This window comes from Peromyscus eremicus, chromosome 5 (genome assembly GCF_949786415.1).
Source record: "Peromyscus eremicus chromosome 5, PerEre_H2_v1, whole genome shotgun sequence".
Taxonomy (NCBI): Eukaryota; Metazoa; Chordata; class Mammalia; order Rodentia; family Cricetidae; genus Peromyscus; species Peromyscus eremicus.
The window spans coordinates 3,949,627-3,966,721 of NC_081420.1; the positions used below are offsets into that span (position 1 = coordinate 3,949,627).

The 17,095-nt window shown below is 45.8% G+C and overlaps 1 protein-coding gene across 1 annotated transcript; it reads left to right on the plus strand.

The window, feature by feature from the left end:
• Positions 1-1,465: 1,465 nt before the first annotated feature.
• Isca1 (iron-sulfur cluster assembly 1) lies at positions 1,466-16,001 on the plus strand. Its single transcript, XM_059262774.1, has 4 exons — positions 1,466-1,655; positions 8,082-8,135; positions 12,073-12,178; positions 14,423-16,001. The coding sequence occupies exons 1-4, from the start codon at positions 1,575-1,577 to the stop codon at positions 14,569-14,571; spliced, it is 390 nt and encodes a 129-aa protein (XP_059118757.1). The 5' UTR covers positions 1,466-1,574; the 3' UTR covers positions 14,572-16,001.
• The last annotated feature ends 1,094 nt before the right edge of the window (positions 16,002-17,095 follow it).

The following is a 17,095-nucleotide window of genomic DNA, read 5'->3' on the forward strand; positions in this document are numbered from 1 at the left end:
GCCACTCTGGCCTGAACAGCCACACCTTCCTGGAAAAGCTCTTGTGTTGTCTGTCTGCCCTTAAAGCAGAAAAGAAATATGTGGCCAAACTAACATTTATCCCTGGAAGTTATTTCTACTTGTGTTTTTTGTTGGTTTTGGTTTTTTAGGGTGTGTTTTAACTTATCCCTAAAATTAGGAAACAGAATTGCCATGTTTTCTTCTATCCTTACAAAGGTTTCCTACATTTTGTTTTGATTCTTAAAAGAAATTCTGTCCAGCAGGCTGGGGTTTTGATGGCTTACAGTGAGACCATGGGACAATCAATGAAGCATGTTTACCAGAAGATGACAGAATGGGGCTCTAAGCACCAGCTCCCCACAGCCCCAGCCCCTCCAAAGCTGTCTTTACAAGTGATCTCAGTGCCTGCTGCTGTGTTCTTTCTAAAACAACAGAGACTCAAGAATCCTGTTTTTACAGCAGGAGTCCTGAAAACTCCATCACTTTTTAGCAGTGCTTTGCTCACTTTGGACAGCTTTGGAAAGTGTCACGGTAAAAAATCAGTCTATTTTGTCTTTTGCTTCAAAGGTGGGGGCGGGGGGACTTCCCAAGTGGAACAAAACCCTTGCAAGACAGATCAGTGAGTGAGTGTCGTTCACAGTTACAGACAGTAGAAATACAGTCCAAATATGGTGTACCCGCTCTTTGCTCCTGGGCACATCTAGGCAGCAGCCATGTAGAACATCTTATTGGCAAAGCCCCCTTAGAGTGGGCCGTCGGGTTTCCATCCTTTAAAAGGAAACTGCCCCTTCTACTCAGATCAGACCGCACTGGGAAAGCACTTGTTACCCAAGGCTGAATCCTGAAGTGCAGTTACAAACATTTCCCTCCCTCAGCCTTCCTGGAACCCTGGGGTGGTTCGAGCCAGCGAACTCCTTCAGTACTCCCCACGCCCACCCAATGCCAGCACCAGGGCAGCTGCTGCCCCGAGATAAAGGAGTTCCTGTTTTTACAGCATCATGAAAGCTCATCTCACAAGCCCAAAAGGAAGCTGGGGCGTGTTTACGTGCGTGCTGCTAATCAAATGGAAACCGCCTGCAGGAACTGGTTCCAACAAAGCGCCCAGGACACACTGTTTTCGTCCTCGTCAGTCACGTGGCTGGTAGGTCACGTGCTCAGTTTTCACGCTGCAAACTGCTACACGAGAACTGGAAGCCCGCCGCAGGGGGTCTTAATCCGCTGGTGTTACTGTCCGAGCGGCTGCAGGCTGGAGTGGAGCTCGGGCGTACTGTCTTCAGTTCCGGAACGTCCCGTTAGAGGGCGCCGTGCGGAGGGAGCCATTCCACTTCCGGTAGCTCAGTGACCGCGAAGCCCGCAAGGTCACAGGTCACCGCCCGCGCCTCGTCAGCGATGACGGCCATGCGGCCCAGCCCGTCACTCACCCGACTGTCCAATGGCGGCGCGGGGCAGGCTGCGCGGGGGCGGGGCCTGTGGCGCCTGCGCCGGAGCTTGTGGCGTCAAAGCGCCAGCCGTGTCCATGGAGAGAGGCTGAGCTACCACGCTCCGGCCCGAGCCTCGGGCGCCGCGACGTGGACATGTCGGCGTCGTTGGTCCGCGCCACAGTGCGGGCCGTGAGCAAGAGGAAGCTGCAGGCCACGCGGGCGGCGCTGACGCTGGTGAGTCACCTCGGCGTCCGCGGGAGGTGGTGGCGGCCCGGGGCGCCGCGGGAGCGAGCCTGGCCCGCCGAGTGGGGCCCCCGGCGGGCCGCGCGGGCGGAGCTCCGAGGAGCGGACGGGCTGTGGGCGCTGCCGCCCGGAGGCCCGGGCGGGGGACGGCGGTTTGCCGCCGAGGTCACGGCGTTCTGGGAGAAAGGTCACGCAGGGATGACGCCGCGGAGGACGGCGGGTCAGCATACCCATCCTGGAGGCGTCTAGCACTGTTACCTCTGTCACCCCAGGGGGCAAGCCGCGTGAGGCCGCCGCGGAATCTGCTCCATCCGGTGTCCTAAGAGCGGCTGCTGCCAAATAATTAGTTGAAGTAAAATAGAAGGGAGTCGTGAGCAAGTAGAGTGATCTTTTCAGGATAGGTCGGTGTTTGGGCCTTCAGTCCGTCTCAGGTATACTGCACTCTGGAGTTTTCTAGAGCCAGCTTGTTTTTATTTCTGCAGGTACACCATGGAATCCAGAATTGTGCAAGCACAATTCCGGCTATGTTTCAACTTAGAGCAGAACAGTCAGTGCACAGGACGGGTTTCTCTGTTTGTTATCCCCCCTCCTTTTTTTTTTTTTTTTTTTAATCACCATTTGGCATATTACCTGTTACTTGGGAATTTCGAGGCTCCCTTTTCTTCTCCTTTCCTACCGTTTCAGCGTACATTATCAAGACCTGCTATGTTTTGTGACAAGAAATAAGTGAGTTTCCTGGGTCCCACCCTCCGTAGGCTATTCTTAGAAGGAATAACGTCTCTGCCCGTGTTTTCTGATCTTCTGCTTCGTTATGAATTGTCACACAGCAGATCTCAGTTCACAGACTCTCCGTGCTCCTGTAGTCTGTCATGTCAACTCATCCTTGAATCTCCTTTCCCTGTGATTTTCCTAGGAGCTAGCATGAGAGGATAGCACACAGAGCAGCACTACAGCCTGTTTGTGCTTGCTTTTCGGGTGTTTGGTAAACATTTTGAACCCCAGCGTGTAACATGCAAAAGCAGTGAGATGATCAAAGGCTCAGTGCTTGAGAGAGAGATACTAGCAAACAAAAGTAAACTGATAATTAAATATTGCCCGGCTGCCTCAGTCTGACAGTGGGAATTTGACAGGTTACAATAGCTGAAGAGTGCTCTAGAGTCTACTAGAAGTGAGCTGTGGCAAGGAAAGGTGCAGCATGAAAATGTGAGCACCAGTTAATTCTTTTAGCTGATGTTAGTCCTGGAGAGAATTGATGGGCTGTCATGGGATTAGATGGGTAAAGTCTACAAACCAGGAATGACTCCAGTTCACCCTGTTAGTGCAAGTACCCTTGGATACTTGGAGAGAACATCCAAGGAGAATGGGCTCCTTCCTACCCCACATTTCCAGGAGTTAATAAATAGAATTGAATTTGTAGGGACCAGATTAAGATGTGACTGAAGAATGTAAAACTTAAACACCTCCTAGTTGACAGGCAGCTTTATCGCCATCATTGTACAAGACAGTTAGTGCAGCTCTCATTTATGACTAGAGGTTCATGCTGCACAAAGCTCAACTTGTGAGTAAATGATGGGGCCCAGCCAGTATCAGTGTCCATATGTGCAGAAAAGTTGGTTCACTGCACACAGAATACTGAGGGTGGGGGGAACTTAGCTTCCCTCTGCTTCCTGATTGAGGGACACATGTAAGGACCTGTTACTTCGCTGGAGTAGGACCAAAGACCTTTGGAACAGCATGCAGTTCAGAAGCTGTTACCAGGAAAACTACAGCATACAGCTAGATTTCTAGTCCAGTGGTAGAGCAGCTGCTTAGGGTGTGAGAAGGGAGAGAGCCTGTTGGCAAAGTATTATGTACTCATTGCAAAGTGTAATTTTTTTTTTCAGTTTTACAGTCGTTAACTCTTACGTCATTAATTTAGTAGCCCTTGCAAATATTTAATTATTCCTAAACCACAGAATTGGTAGTTTAGCTAAAAGCATGATGTATAACAAACATCAGGGTTGGGGGCGGTGGCTCAGCTGGCAGAGAGCATGCTGTGAAGCATGAGGGCCTGAGTTTCCTCCCCAGTTCCTAGATAAAAACAGCTGGGGGGAGGGGGGGTGCATACTTGTAATCCCAGTGCTGGGATGGGAACAGGATGAGCCTAGGCTCCAGTGGCTGGCCAGATACTACTGGACAAGCACCAGGCCCTCTGAAGCAGATCTGAAACACTCACTTGGAGGGCATTTCCCAGCATTCTGACAGCAAAAACAGTCTTGAAACCATTTTTGGTTTGTGGTTTTGAATATTTTAAATTTACATTTATGTAATGTGTGTGCGTATATGTGGGCACTTGTGCTGGCGATTGTGTGGTCAGAGGGCAGCTCACAGGAGTCACTCTTCACCTCCCATCATGTGGATCCCAGGGATTAAACACTGATCCTCAAGCTCAGAGGCGAGTTCCTTTACCTGATGAACCATCTCACCAGCCCTTTAATAATTCTTTAAAAACATCTTCAAAGTGTTCTCCCTCTAAGCAACCATGTTCCTGTGGTTTACACGGGAGCTGATTAAAAGGCATTGTTAGATTTGAGAGTATTTCAGTATGAACTCTGAGTCCTTACTTGTTGGTGAATTTCTTGGGGAGGTTCAGGTTGAGTTGGTCTAGGGGTGCAGACACAGTAGAGACCTGCCAGTCTTGGAGGGAGCTTCAGGAAGATCTCGTCATTGCCAAGGTGTGCACATGGAGTCAAGGGGGTCACTTACCTTCTGTCTAGTACCAAATACAGTGCTGTACCTAGACTAGAAAGGGCAGCCCCACGCCCAGCAACAGTTCCTTCAGCTGAACAATGGCAGTTCACTGCACTCCTCAGAGGCCTGAGGGTCAAGTGTTAAGACCAGCCTGGAATACATAGTGAGTGTCTGTCTCCAAACAAGGCAGAATTAGAGCAGTCACTTGGCCAGTTCCAGCTGTCAGTCCCTCTTGGTTGAGAGCTCCTTAGTAACAGCTCCCCAAGGAGGAGCATAGCAGAGTTAAGATCTGTTTTGTCCTTCGACAGCCGCTGGAAGACATTCAGGTCCTTTAATGTCACTTTCTCCTTGTGTGTCTTTCCCTGAATACAAGATGGGACATTAGCAGCCCAATGCCTGTGTGGATGGTTCTGCATACTTTTACTTTCTGTGTTGAACTTGTTTTGAGAAAAACCTAGCTGTGTAGACCAGGTTGACTTCAAATTCATTATCCTCCTGCCTCAGCTTCCCAGTAGCCAGGAGTATAGGTAGCTACTGTTTAAATGTTTTCTAAGACTTGAGAAAAGAAGGAAACCTACTGATTTGTAAAACCAAATTAGGTAACTTAGAAAACTTTATGGGGATAAAACTCAGGCCCAGTTAATCAAAAAGAGCCCATGTGCTCTCATCACACAGTACAGTGGGCTGCTTCTTCACCTTTGACCTGTGCACTCGAAACACAGACTCTCCTTCAGAGTCTTGCTCCAAAAAATACTTTTTCTAGACTATGCCTTTTCTTCTAAGCTTTTTGTTTTATGTCTGTGAGTGTTTTGCCTGCATGTATGTGTATGTACCATGAGTAATTGGTGTCCCTAGGGTCAGAAGAGGGCATTGGGTTCCCTGAAAGTGAAGTTACAGATGGTGGTACCCCACCATGTGGTTGCTGCGACCAAAGCCAGGTTCTCTGCAAAGACAGCTAGTGAGTGCTCTAAGCTACAGCACCACCTCTGCAGCTTCTCTTGTAAGATTATTTTCAGAACTTGTGTTCTGTTGACACAGAATTTCCTCAGCACTTTCGTAGGAAATATGCCCATGAAAATGTACAACTGGAAGACTGGAAAGGAAGTGCTTATGGGCAGTCACTTGGAAATGTAATAATAAGCACATTTTTTAAAATGTTCTATTTATCCTTGATAAACCTTTTACTTTAACTAAAATTGTTTTCTTTCTGAAATTAAGTTTAGATAATTTAAAAATCTGTTAGAATCATTAAAATCTGCACATCTTTTTAATTCCTTCTCAAATAAGTTCATATTTAAAAATTATTTCTTTTCTGGAGCCATATTGTAGAGCAACCACTTCAAATGTGAAACAGCAAATATTGGTATATTCTGACATTTGATGTCACTGTATAGCAGTACCCTAGGTTCGTATTCAGGATGACACAGCGTCCCTTGTGCACAGTGGCTTTTCCTAAGAAAAGCAGCCTGACAGGTAAAGTGTGCAGTCAGGAGCAAAGACAAGGTCTTTCCTTCCTCTTGCTCCGTTGGAGTTCATGGAGCTTTATTTCAGATACTCAGATCCCAAGGTCTTAGAAGCATGAGCTCACCTGTCAGTTTCTCTAGTTGCCCTGTGCTCTTGATTATTTTGGTAGCTTTTATTTGACTTTATCTCTAAATGTCTTATTGGTGTAGCCTTATTTTATGAGAAGTACAGATAATGGCAAGATGTAATAAAGTCACCTGTAATTAGCTTGATTTATGATAATTAAAAGCTGCCAAATAGCCAGAGGAAAGTTTAGAGTCTTATAACTCAGTCTGCCTGAGCATCACAAGTTAGGAGTGTGTGTTGTTTTCTTTCTTTGTTGACATGGCACCTGTCTGTATACTGGGCTTTGGTGTTGTCATCCCACATTCCCTTCACCCCCTCTCCCATTGAAACCATTCTTCCTATCAAGCCCCACCACTTAGATATGTTGTTGAGGTTTTTGGGTGGTGGGTTGGTTGGTTGGGTATTTGTTTTTGAGACAGGGTTTCTCTGTGTGATCCTGGCTGTCCTGGAACTTGCTTTGTAGACCAAGGAGACTTTGAACTCAGGGATCTACCTATCTCTGCCTCCTGAGTGCTGGGATTAAAGGTGTGGACCACCACGCCTGGCTTGTTAGTTCTAATGAATGTTTCTGTTAACTCCTTGAGGTTGGCGTTCCTTTCTTCTACCCTTCATGTTGTGCCTGTGTGCCACTTCAGCCTGTCTATACTATAACTGAGGTCCAGGACTTGACAGACCACACTGACATTGACAAAACAGCGTCCATTTGTATTAAACATACTGCATTGCTTTCTTTTTGTGTGTGGAGTGTGTATGTGAGGGAGTGCTGGTACACATACATGTGTGTGCATGTGTGTGGAGGCTGGAGGATGTCTCCAGGATTATTTATTCCTCAGGAGCTCTCCTCCTTTCTTTTTCTTTGAGGCAGTCTCTCACTGACCTGGAACTCCCCAGGTAGGCACAGCTGGCTGCCTCCCTCCCTCCCTCCCCACCCCCCTATCCCATCTGGCCAGCTTACTGTTTGTTTTGTTTTATGGAGATTGAACTCGAACTCAGGTCCTCATGACTGTGAAGCAAGCACATTACCAGCTGAGCTGCCTTCCAGGCCTTCAATGCACAGCTTCTTACTTCACGTTTTCTTCTTTGTTGATTTTATGACTCTTGATTTAGTTCCACCCTGTATTTGTACTTCATCTGTCCAAGCCTCTAAGTCAGATCTGATCTAGGGCCAGGCCTATCATCTGTCCCCTTAGCACTAGCCTGATGCTCATTACTCTTGATCATAATAGACCCTGCCAGCTGGAATAGCTAATGATCACAAAGTAGGAAGAACATCATTCCCTCACCGTGATTTTGCCCACCTTTGTTACAGGAGCTGCCAATTTGCACTATGCCCCGTCCTCTCCTGGACTTTAGAATGCCATCCTCTCTAGGCTGCCTTCCCTGCATTTCAGTGTTTAGTCTTCATCAGAATTCTAGGGAAGGGATTATCTCTATTACCCAGAGTAGGAAGCTTAAGCGTTAGGAAAAAACTGCTTAGGGTGTCTACCTTTGGGATATACCCAGGAAGTAGTCCAAGAATGTTGCAGATCAGACTAGGTTCCCAGCACCCTTTACAAGAAAGTGGGACTGGTGACACTGATCTGAGAACAATGTACATCAGGATGTTTTCTCCTGCTGAAGACCACTAGGTTGCACTGCATTCTTAGATACACAGCCACATACGTAGTCCTGTCACTGAGGAGCATGGCTGCTCACCCAGATATCTAGGTATGTTTTTTATGCACACTGGATGTCTGTGCCTAGAAGCAACTCTGTAGCCATGCATTCAGATGGGCCTGAAGGGGATTGAACCAACAGGGAAAATACCCAGAAGTTGGCTTTTCCGTTGATAGGCTATTCATGAGCATCTCTGTCTGGCTCTGTACTTATTACAAGGCATGCAGTGGATGCACAAAATATGGTCTTCCCAGGAAAAGTGGGTTTCTGTTAGGATAGGAATGAATGTGCTTTCACTGTGGCTCCCTTTGCTGGATGAAATCCACAGGTCCTCTGGCAAGAACCACATGCATGCACTTACAACAAGCTCCTGTAGTGGAAGGCCTGGCCATTCTGTGGCTTCAGAGGATGAGTCTAGTAACTGTTTCTTTTTTTTTCCAGACCCCCTCAGCTGTGAACAAGATAAAACAGCTTCTTAAAGACAAGCCAGAGCATGTAAGTAACACCTGTGGAAGGGTTGGCAGATCTAAAGTTCTGTTCTCATTACTAAGGCATTTTGTTGCAAATAGTATGTTTTCATTAATTAAAGTGTTTGGTTTTGTTAGTTTTTACATTGCTTAGGACTCAACCTCCTGGCTTCACTCATGCCAGGCAAGTACAGGGAGCTGTACCCAAATTCTTGAATCACACAGGGAGAGCTTTTCCATAGAAAGCAGCTGCTCACCGCTCAAAACCCTAGACAACCAAGACATTGTCACTCTTATGCCAGATGCAGTCTGAGCTCGTCTGTGGGCTCACTGTATCTGGGCACTCCCCTGCCTCCACTGTATGCCTTAGGGTGGCCGAGGATGTTCTGGAGGGTCTCTGGCCTCTGCCTGCTGCATGGCAATAGCACCCTCTCTCTTCCCAAGTTGTAACAACCAAAAATGGCCTGCATGGCACTTGTTCTTCCGTAGATGACAGCATACAGTACATGCTTGGTTACACTTCCGTTCTTTACCCTAATAATTCAGCCTGAGGATCTTCCAGATCATTTTCTAAAGGTCTGCTCCTTTTCATGACTGCACATATTCCACCCAGCAGGTTTGATTCGTTCGACTAATCCTTTGTATGAAAGGCTACCACAGATTTCATTTACCAGCTGTAGATGAATTGAGCCATGCCCACAGAGGATCTATCCCTGCATGTAGGGTAGTTGAGTTAGATTTGTGAATCACTTCATGCTGTGGCCTGTGCATAGTGGTTCTGAGATTGTTTTCTAGATTCTCTTGTACTACATGACTGGTCTTCTCGCACCTCCATCCTAAAAGCTGTTAAATGTTGATAGGTGTCAGTGTTCTGACTCTGGACTTTCTAGCACATAAATTGACAAAAAAACTCAATGAAATTAGCCTTGTAGGTTTGTAAGGTATTTGTTCTTATTGGTGTAAAAATGTGTAATTTACAGCATTAACAATCCTTTCCCAAACTCCCATTACCTAAACCTTCCTGGACTGGAATTGTATGGGAACTAGGCTACCTTTGAACTCATAGGCGATCCACCCATCTCTTCCTCCTGAGTGCTGGGGTCACAGGTGTGGGCCACCATGCCTGCTTAAACCTCAATTTTTAGATACTGAGGAGGGTTTCTGTTTGCTTTGGCTTTTTGTGTTTCTGGGAGTGAGCGTGGGACTTCAGACATACTAGGCAAAACTCTTCTGCAGAGCTACACCCCTCACCCTGTCTAATGTCCACTGCCTAATGTCTGGACTTCCTGATTACAGCGGTAGAAACTAAAGCCTGCGCTCCAGAAATTCATCAGGCAGCTTATTCCCGTTCAGAATAATGAAGCCCCTCATTCTAAGCTTTGCAGTCAAGCTCATGAAACAAGCAGCCTTACAGAGTTTCACAGAATTGTAGGGCTCTGGTGGGACAGGACTTAGGGTAGTAGTACTTGACTGTTTACTTAAAAGAAAAGGCAGGCACCAAGATTGAGAGTTGGTAGATATTGTTAGAAAACCCCAGTGATGTGCTGTGTTGGCTAGGTTTATGTCAATTTGACACGAGCTAGAGTCATCTGAGAGGAGGGAGCCTCAATTGAGAAAATGTCTCTATAAGATCAGGCTGTAGGCAAGCCTGCAGGGCATTTTCTTAGTGATTGATTAGGAGTGGGGGTAGCTTATTTTTGGTGGTTGTGTCCCCAGCCCGGTCATCCTAGGTACTGTAAGAAAGTAGTTTGAGCAATTCATGAGAACCAAAGCAAACCAGTAAGCAGCACCTTCCACAGCCTCTGCATCAGCTCCTGCCTCCCCCATACCCCATTCGCACCCCCACACACAAATTTTTAACTTCTGTGGTCTTTGGCTTTCTGGTATGTTGGAAATGTTTTACTGGACTGCCTTAGAAAGGAGGCTCCTGTCCAGAGGCAGGATGGTTGCCAGGTGACAGGATGAACCTCAGTGCTCACTAACCATGGAAGCCTCCAGAAAGTATCTCACAGAACAAAGTGGAGCAGAGCCTCTTTAAGGAAGTCTAGGTTTTAAAGACAAAATCTACCATCAAATGCCTTTTAAAAAGAAAAGAGGTGGCACACCTCTAATCCCAGCACTGGGGAGACAGAGGCAGGTGAGTCTCTATGATTTCTAGGCCAGCCTGGTCTACAGTTCAAGTTTCAGGACAGCCAGGGCTACATAGAGAAACCCTGTCTCGAAAAACCAAAAGGAGAAAAGAAAAAGCCAGATGTGGTGGTGCATGAGCTCATTACCCCAGCCTTTGAGCAGTAGAAACTGGCAGGTAGTGAATTCAGGGCAAGGCGGGGCTGCAAAGCAGGTTGATACCTTTTTTTTTTAATTAATTTTTTTTTTAATTTTTTTATGTAATGCCAAATGCTGTTTATTGAAGGAGGGAGAAGGTCTTAAATACAGGCTTACAGCACAATGGGAGAACCCCGGAGGGCAGAAGTTCGCTACTGATGTTTTACAATCTTGCATCTAAGCTGTTAACGCCCATTATGTAGGATACACAAACAAGGAACTTCCCTTAAGCGTTCAGGAGGGTGGAACCCGCCAGGGAATTAGCATAGGGAGGATATCAAGGTCAAGGTCAGCAAGCAAGGCAACAGTTACCCAAAACAGGGGCCAGGACCCTTCAGGTCCCCCCTTTTACTAAAAAATGAGCTTCTGATGTCAACAGGTCACCTTGCCTGTCATGGAGACACCTGCCCAGGCCACACAGGCACTCTGTCTTAGGTTGGTGAGCGCCCCCCAGGCATTACCCATCTCCAAATACTCATTATCATACAGGCCCAATCTTGTGTGAGCGGTTGATACCATTTTTGAGACCCTGTGTTTAAAAAGTAAAAGAAGCCAGATGTGGTAATGTACACCATGACCCCAGCACTTTGAAGGATGAAACAGGTGGATGGTGAATTTGAGGCCAGCCTGGACTACAAAAAAAAAAAAAAAAAAAAAGCAAGTGGTATTCATGGCTGCAGAAGAGCATTGTGCTCTCATTACTTCCAAACTATAGTTAAGAAAGCAAACACTGTGTGAAACTATGTAAAGCCATAAAATACAATAGAGTACAACTTCTAATATGCTGTAATAAAAACTATGCAGATGCAACCAGGCCTGAGGAAACACAGAAAAGCTGCTTTCCTGGACAGCAGTGGTTGTACAGTTCTTCCTGTATGCTTTTTCAGTGTCATTTTAAATACTTGTTTCCCGTTCCATTTGTTCTTTCTATAGGGGCATTTTATAACCAGAAACCTATTACTTCCCACTGGGTTTAGGAGAAAATGAATAGTGGTAATAAATATCTTTTTTGGTTTTTTGAGACAGGGATTCTCTGTGTAGCTTTGTGCCTTTCCTGGAACTCACTCTGTAGCCCAGCTGGCCTGGAACTCACAGAGACCCGCCTGGCTCTGCCTCCCAAGTGTTGGGATTAAAGGCGTGCGCCACCACCACCTGGCTGGTAATAAATATCAAAGGTTGCTTTTTTTGTTTGTTTGTTTTTTGTTATTGTGTGTGCAGGTTATCTGTTTGTATTAGTGCTTTCATATTTGTGTGCATGTGTCTGGGGCCAGAGGTCAATCTCAGGGGTCACCCACCCTGATTGGAGACATGGTTTCTTGTTGGTTTGGACCTCAAGAGGTAGACCGGACTGACTGGTCAGCAAGCCCCAGAAATGGCCTGTCTGTGCCCCCTCCCCAGCACAGGGTCAGGCATAGGTCGCTGTGATGGGCCTTTTCATCTGGATTCTGGAGATCTGCCATAGGTTCTTGTGTACTTTACTGAGCTAATGCAGCCCTCATTGATTTTTCTCAAGAGCAAGCCTTGCTCTATGGCCCAGACTGGCTCCATCCTGCTACAGTCCTGTCCTCAGCCTCCCGAGCAGGTGCTGGGATTCAGGGTGTAAGTTATCATGCAAAGTTTATGTTCTCAATTCTTTTCAGGTGGGTCTGAAAGTTGGTGTGCGAACCAGGGGCTGTAATGGCCTCTCTTATACCCTAGAGTATACAAAGACAAAAGGAGATTCTGATGAAGAAGTTATTCAAGATGGTAAGCTCTCTTCTCTTTTTGAGATAGGTTCTTTTGTAGCCTAGGCTAGCCCTGAACTCCTTATGTAGCTGGGTGTAGGGAATGACATTAATTCCTGCTCCACTACCCAGTGGTGGGGTATAAGTATGCACCCCTACACTTGGCTCTGGTAAGTAATGGAGTTTTTTGGTGTTTTGGGTTTTGGGTTTTTTGTTTTTGTTTTTTGGGGGTTTTTTTTGTTGTTGTTGTTGTTCTTTAACATTTTATGGGCAAAAGTTTTGTCCTGATGAAAACTTTTATCCTTGTAAAGACTGCTGTCTGTGTTAGGAGTGGTGCTTCTTATGTGCCCAGCATTGGCAGACAGACTTTCATTATCGAACTATGTGCAGCCACTGAAAGGAGAGAGGTGACATTTTTCCTGGCTTCTGTTGAAGAACCTGGTACAAGGAGAGGTTCAGTAGCTGGGAAGCCCAAGGACCCAGTGAAGCTTTGAACCAGTTCTAAGGGTTTGGAGGAGTTGTGTTTTGTTTCAGCCCTAAAGGTCATCACTGTGAAAGGTTTTGGCTTGTTTTTGTCCCGGTTTTTTTAAGACAGGGCCTTCACTATGTGGCCCAGTTTCAGACTCTTGATTCTCCTTCCCACACATCTTAGTGCTGGAATTACAGAATGTTGCTGTGACTGCTGAGGATCAAGTTCGTCCTCACAGGTTTTTAAACGTTCTATTAGCATATGAAGTCAGAGGACAACTTTTGAGAGTTGGTTCTCTTCCTTCACCATGAATTCTGGGTATCAAAACTCAGATAGTCAGCTCCTTTTACCCCCTGAACCTCTCACCACACACACAGATTTTAAGACCAAAAGTAAACCATCCAACCATTTCTGTTGAAACAGTTTTATGCGGGTGTGGGTGTTGGTGCAGATTCCTGTTCCTATGGAGGCCAGAGGTGTCAGATCCCCTGGAGCTGGAAGGACAGGCGGTTGTGAGCTAGCTGCCTGAGATGGGTTCTAGGAACCAGGCTTGGTTCTCTGCAAGAGCAGCACATGCTCTCCAGCTACCACTTAACTTTTGAGGCCTTGTTTTTTAGTTTTTCAGTTATTGCATTTGATACCAACCCCTGTCATCTTGCAAAACCTACCAAAGAGTGAGGTACAGTGGCCCAGACTTAATATTACTACCTTTGGCAATAGGGATCTTAAGTTTGGAGTTCAAGATAAGGTCAGGCCAGCCTGGGCTAGCAAGATCCTGTGTGAGACAATAAACAACACTACAACCCTGGAGAAAGGGAGAGCCACAGGCTTTGCAGGTTTCTGCACTGGAGATGTGTGTGTAGCTTGCAGCCCTTTTTTGTGTGAGACAAGCAGGAATTATATTCCCAACTGTGCTTCCATCATATTTAACTGAAATAATTAACCAATAAAGGCCTTTTTTAAATTATAAATAAATGGGAGCTGGAGAGATGCTCAGAGGTTAAGCGCTTTTACAGTTCCCAGCACCCACATAGTGACTCACAGCCATCTGTAACTTTTGTTCTAACACCCTCTTCTGGCTTCCACAGGCAATACGCACATACCTACAGGCAAAACACCATACACATGAAAAATCTTAGAAGATAACATCAGTTCAAAAATAAGCCTCAGTTGCTCCCCTACAGAGGAAAGGACCTATAGTGTATGTTCATGTTTAAGTGATGTCTTGTAAGGAAAAACATGTTCTTGTATTTTCAAGAGGTTGGTCTCTCCTTCACAGTGACTAGGGAATATTACTTATTTTTAAGGCCATCAGCAGATTATAGCTCTGGGTCTCATGGGCATTTTCTGAAGTTCACATCTTATTATGTGGTCTTGGTTTATATGGTCTGCTTAGAAATGCACCATGGAATAACAGTTCTGTGGGTGTTTTTACCTGACAGGGTCAGGCACAGATGGTCCCAGAAATCTCATTATTAATGCCGTCATTAAGAAACTCAGAGAATTATACATTTTCCTGTGGCAGATTGAGCGGGGAGGGGATGAGTAAAATACAGTGAAAGGCAAACCACAGTTTTGCAGAAATGCCTTGGGATTTCCATATGTAAAAGGGTCTTCCCTGTTATGATTGGTTGGGCACAGACTGGGCTGGCTGGTGGGCAGCTGTGTGCTTCCTCCCTGTAAGGAACCCTGGGCTTGCCCAGAAGCTGTAGGGTTACCGATGGCACCCACTGGAAACTCACTGGCAGGTTCTTCACCCTGAAAGCTTCATGTCTAATGTGTTTTCTTTTCCCCAAGGAGTCAGAGTGTTCATCGAAAAGAAAGCACAGTTAACACTTTTAGGAACAGAAATGGACTATGTGGAAGACAAACTGTCCAGTGAGTTTGTTTTCAATAACCCCAACATCAAAGGGACTTGTGGCTGTGGTGAAAGCTTTAACATTTGAAACCTCAGGACTCCAAGCTCCGGGAGAGCCGGGATCTACCTGGGAGCTCACTTGAAGAGATCATGTGACTGTTATGTGCTCAGAGTTTATAATGTGTGGCCACCTCATGGGGAAAAATAAAGTGATGCATTTTGGAAATCAAGCCAGTGTGCTAAGAGTCCCGAAAACTTGGTATCTGTATTGTCTGTAAAGCACAGAAACTGAGAAACCATTGGTTTCTTTGGGTCGTCTGTTCTGTACAGAAAACTCTTACCCTGCTCTTAACACTGTAGCGTTTGTGCTAGAACCAGCTTCGTGGCCATTGCTTTGCTGGGAGCTGAGGAAACAGATAACAGGTGTGCCCCCATAGATCCTAGTGAATGGCTTGAGACTACGCCTGCTGGGTCCTTTCTCAACCTTTTGCCAACTCCTAATCTCACAGTCAGGACAACTGTGGGTAACAGCATAGTGGTACCCCACTTCTCTCTCACATTTGCCATGGCCTTTTGCATTTTTATTAGAAATATGATGATCGGATGCTTCATTTGCCCACTCAACAGGTCCAGACTTCTGAGTGATGGTGTCAGAAGGTGGGAGCTGCCAGACCTGGTCTCAGTCCATCCCCTAGGGCATGCTTCAAGATGGTTTGCTTAGACCTTTCAATTGGAAGCTCTTATAACAAGCAGCCAGCTAGTAACTCACAGCACCTAACTGTGTGTATGAAGACTAGATCCAAGTACAGGTTAGAAGAGCTAGGACCGGACCCAGCTCTACCTTCCTCACAGGTGACACCAGTGCTGTATGAGATAGTCAGTGAAGGTGAGTGCTGGCCTGGCTTGATGCCTGGGTAGCATTTTCATAAGACCTTAATTTATGGCGATTGCATTAGTTTTCTTTTGAATGGAAAAGTCTTAGTTAAACCCTTTTGTATGAATTGCTACCTTGTTTGTTTAGAACTTTGAAACAAGTTTCTTACAGAGATCCTGCAACAGGGGAATTACTCTTGGAGCACAGGACTTATGGAGCAGAACATGGAGGTGTCTTCTTAGAGTTCCCAATATGCATATACTTTCTGGTTCCTAAATGAATTTTTAGTATTTTTATCACCAGTTTTTTTGAGTCGTGATTTCACGACCCTCCTGCTTCAGCTTTCTGAGACATGTGCTACCACACCTAGATCCCAAGTTTTTCTTCAAAGTGATCTTGACTTGACTTGTGTTGACATCTTAAGTAACCTGTGAGTTCTTTTGTGGGAGGCTGATTTTCATGAAGTAGCTGAGTTTAATATTTGCGCTGTTTACTAAAGTACCTACCACCAAAATGCACCGACTTATAGTTTTATGATTGTTGATGAGTTTGTATCATAAATAGAATTGTTGATACATCTTTAATTTGTGCAATATTGTATGTAGAGATTATCAATTAAAAAACACAACTCCTTGTGGTCCTAATACTGTCTTTTCTTTTTGGGGGAGTTAGCTACTAAAGCCAGTCAGTTATGCTGCTGTCTCCAGAAGCCTGAGAACACACTGGAGATGATGCTGTCTTGCTTTGCTGCCTGTTTGTGGTACACACACTCACACCCTACCACACCATCTCTCCAGCTGACTGTAGTGTGTGTGTGTGTGTTTGTGTGTGTCTCGCGCACGCGTCCCACCACACCATCCCTCCATCTGACACAGATGCTTCCTGTCATCTTCAGGAGAGAATTTTATCCACACTCTGCATGCTTTTCCCTTGGTTGTCTGAGCTTCAGCTTCTCTTCCTTCCAGAAGGTTCTCAGCAGTTCAGATCCAGTAGACTATCCTGGACCTCACAGCCTAGAGCTCACACATGAACCAGACTCCAGACTGTAACTCGTATGTGGAGTGCATACTGTTCTCAAGCGGTAGGTCTGACAATATCCTTTTCATACTTGAGAACGTAAAGCATGACAAGAGTAGAATCTTTTATCTAATTAAATTATATAGGGCCTGGTGATGCTCTGAACAGCTACAACATATACTATTTTCATGACCTCTAGGGGTGAGAGGCAGATGGAGGGTACCCTCAAGGTTTTGTCCTGAGTTGAGTTTTTAAAGATGAGAAATGTAGAGGAAAGGGGGAGAATGAACAAAACTAATTGGTCTGAAAAAATGTAGAGAAGCTATGCCCTGAAAAGACCAAGGCACAGGAAGGACAAGGTGGGAGGCCATGAAACAGCCTCTCAGTTCTGCAAGGGCATCAGTGTGTACAAGGGAGTCCTCAGAATACAACTACATTCCACCAGACAAGGTGCAAGCCTACAAGTATAGCATTGGAAGGCTGAGGCAGGAGGATTGAACACTCCAAACCAAACCTGGGGGGGGGGGGGGCAAGACCTCCCACCTTAAAAATACAAATGGAAGACAAAACAGCATTCAGAAGTATCAGTCTTGTGCTTATACAGGAAAGTGGGCTAGAAAAGGGTAGAAAAGGGCTATTGGAAAACTCGGAAGGGGACAGACAGGGACCAGTGTGACTCAGTTTATGTGGGTACAGCAATACCTACAGTTTGGGCTTGGAG

Excerpts from the sequence above, each read along its gene's own strand:
- Isca1 (XM_059262774.1), top strand. The coding sequence starts at position 1,575 with ATGTCGGCGTCGTTGGTCCGCGCCACAGTGCGGGCCGTGAGCAAGAGG. Across the intron at positions 1,656-8,081 it reads CGCGGGCGGCGCTGACGCTG|ACCCCCTCAGCTGTGAACAA; the intron begins GTGAGTCACCTC and ends TTTTTTTTCCAG. Across the intron at positions 8,136-12,072 it reads TTAAAGACAAGCCAGAGCAT|GTGGGTCTGAAAGTTGGTGT; the intron begins GTAAGTAACACC and ends AATTCTTTTCAG.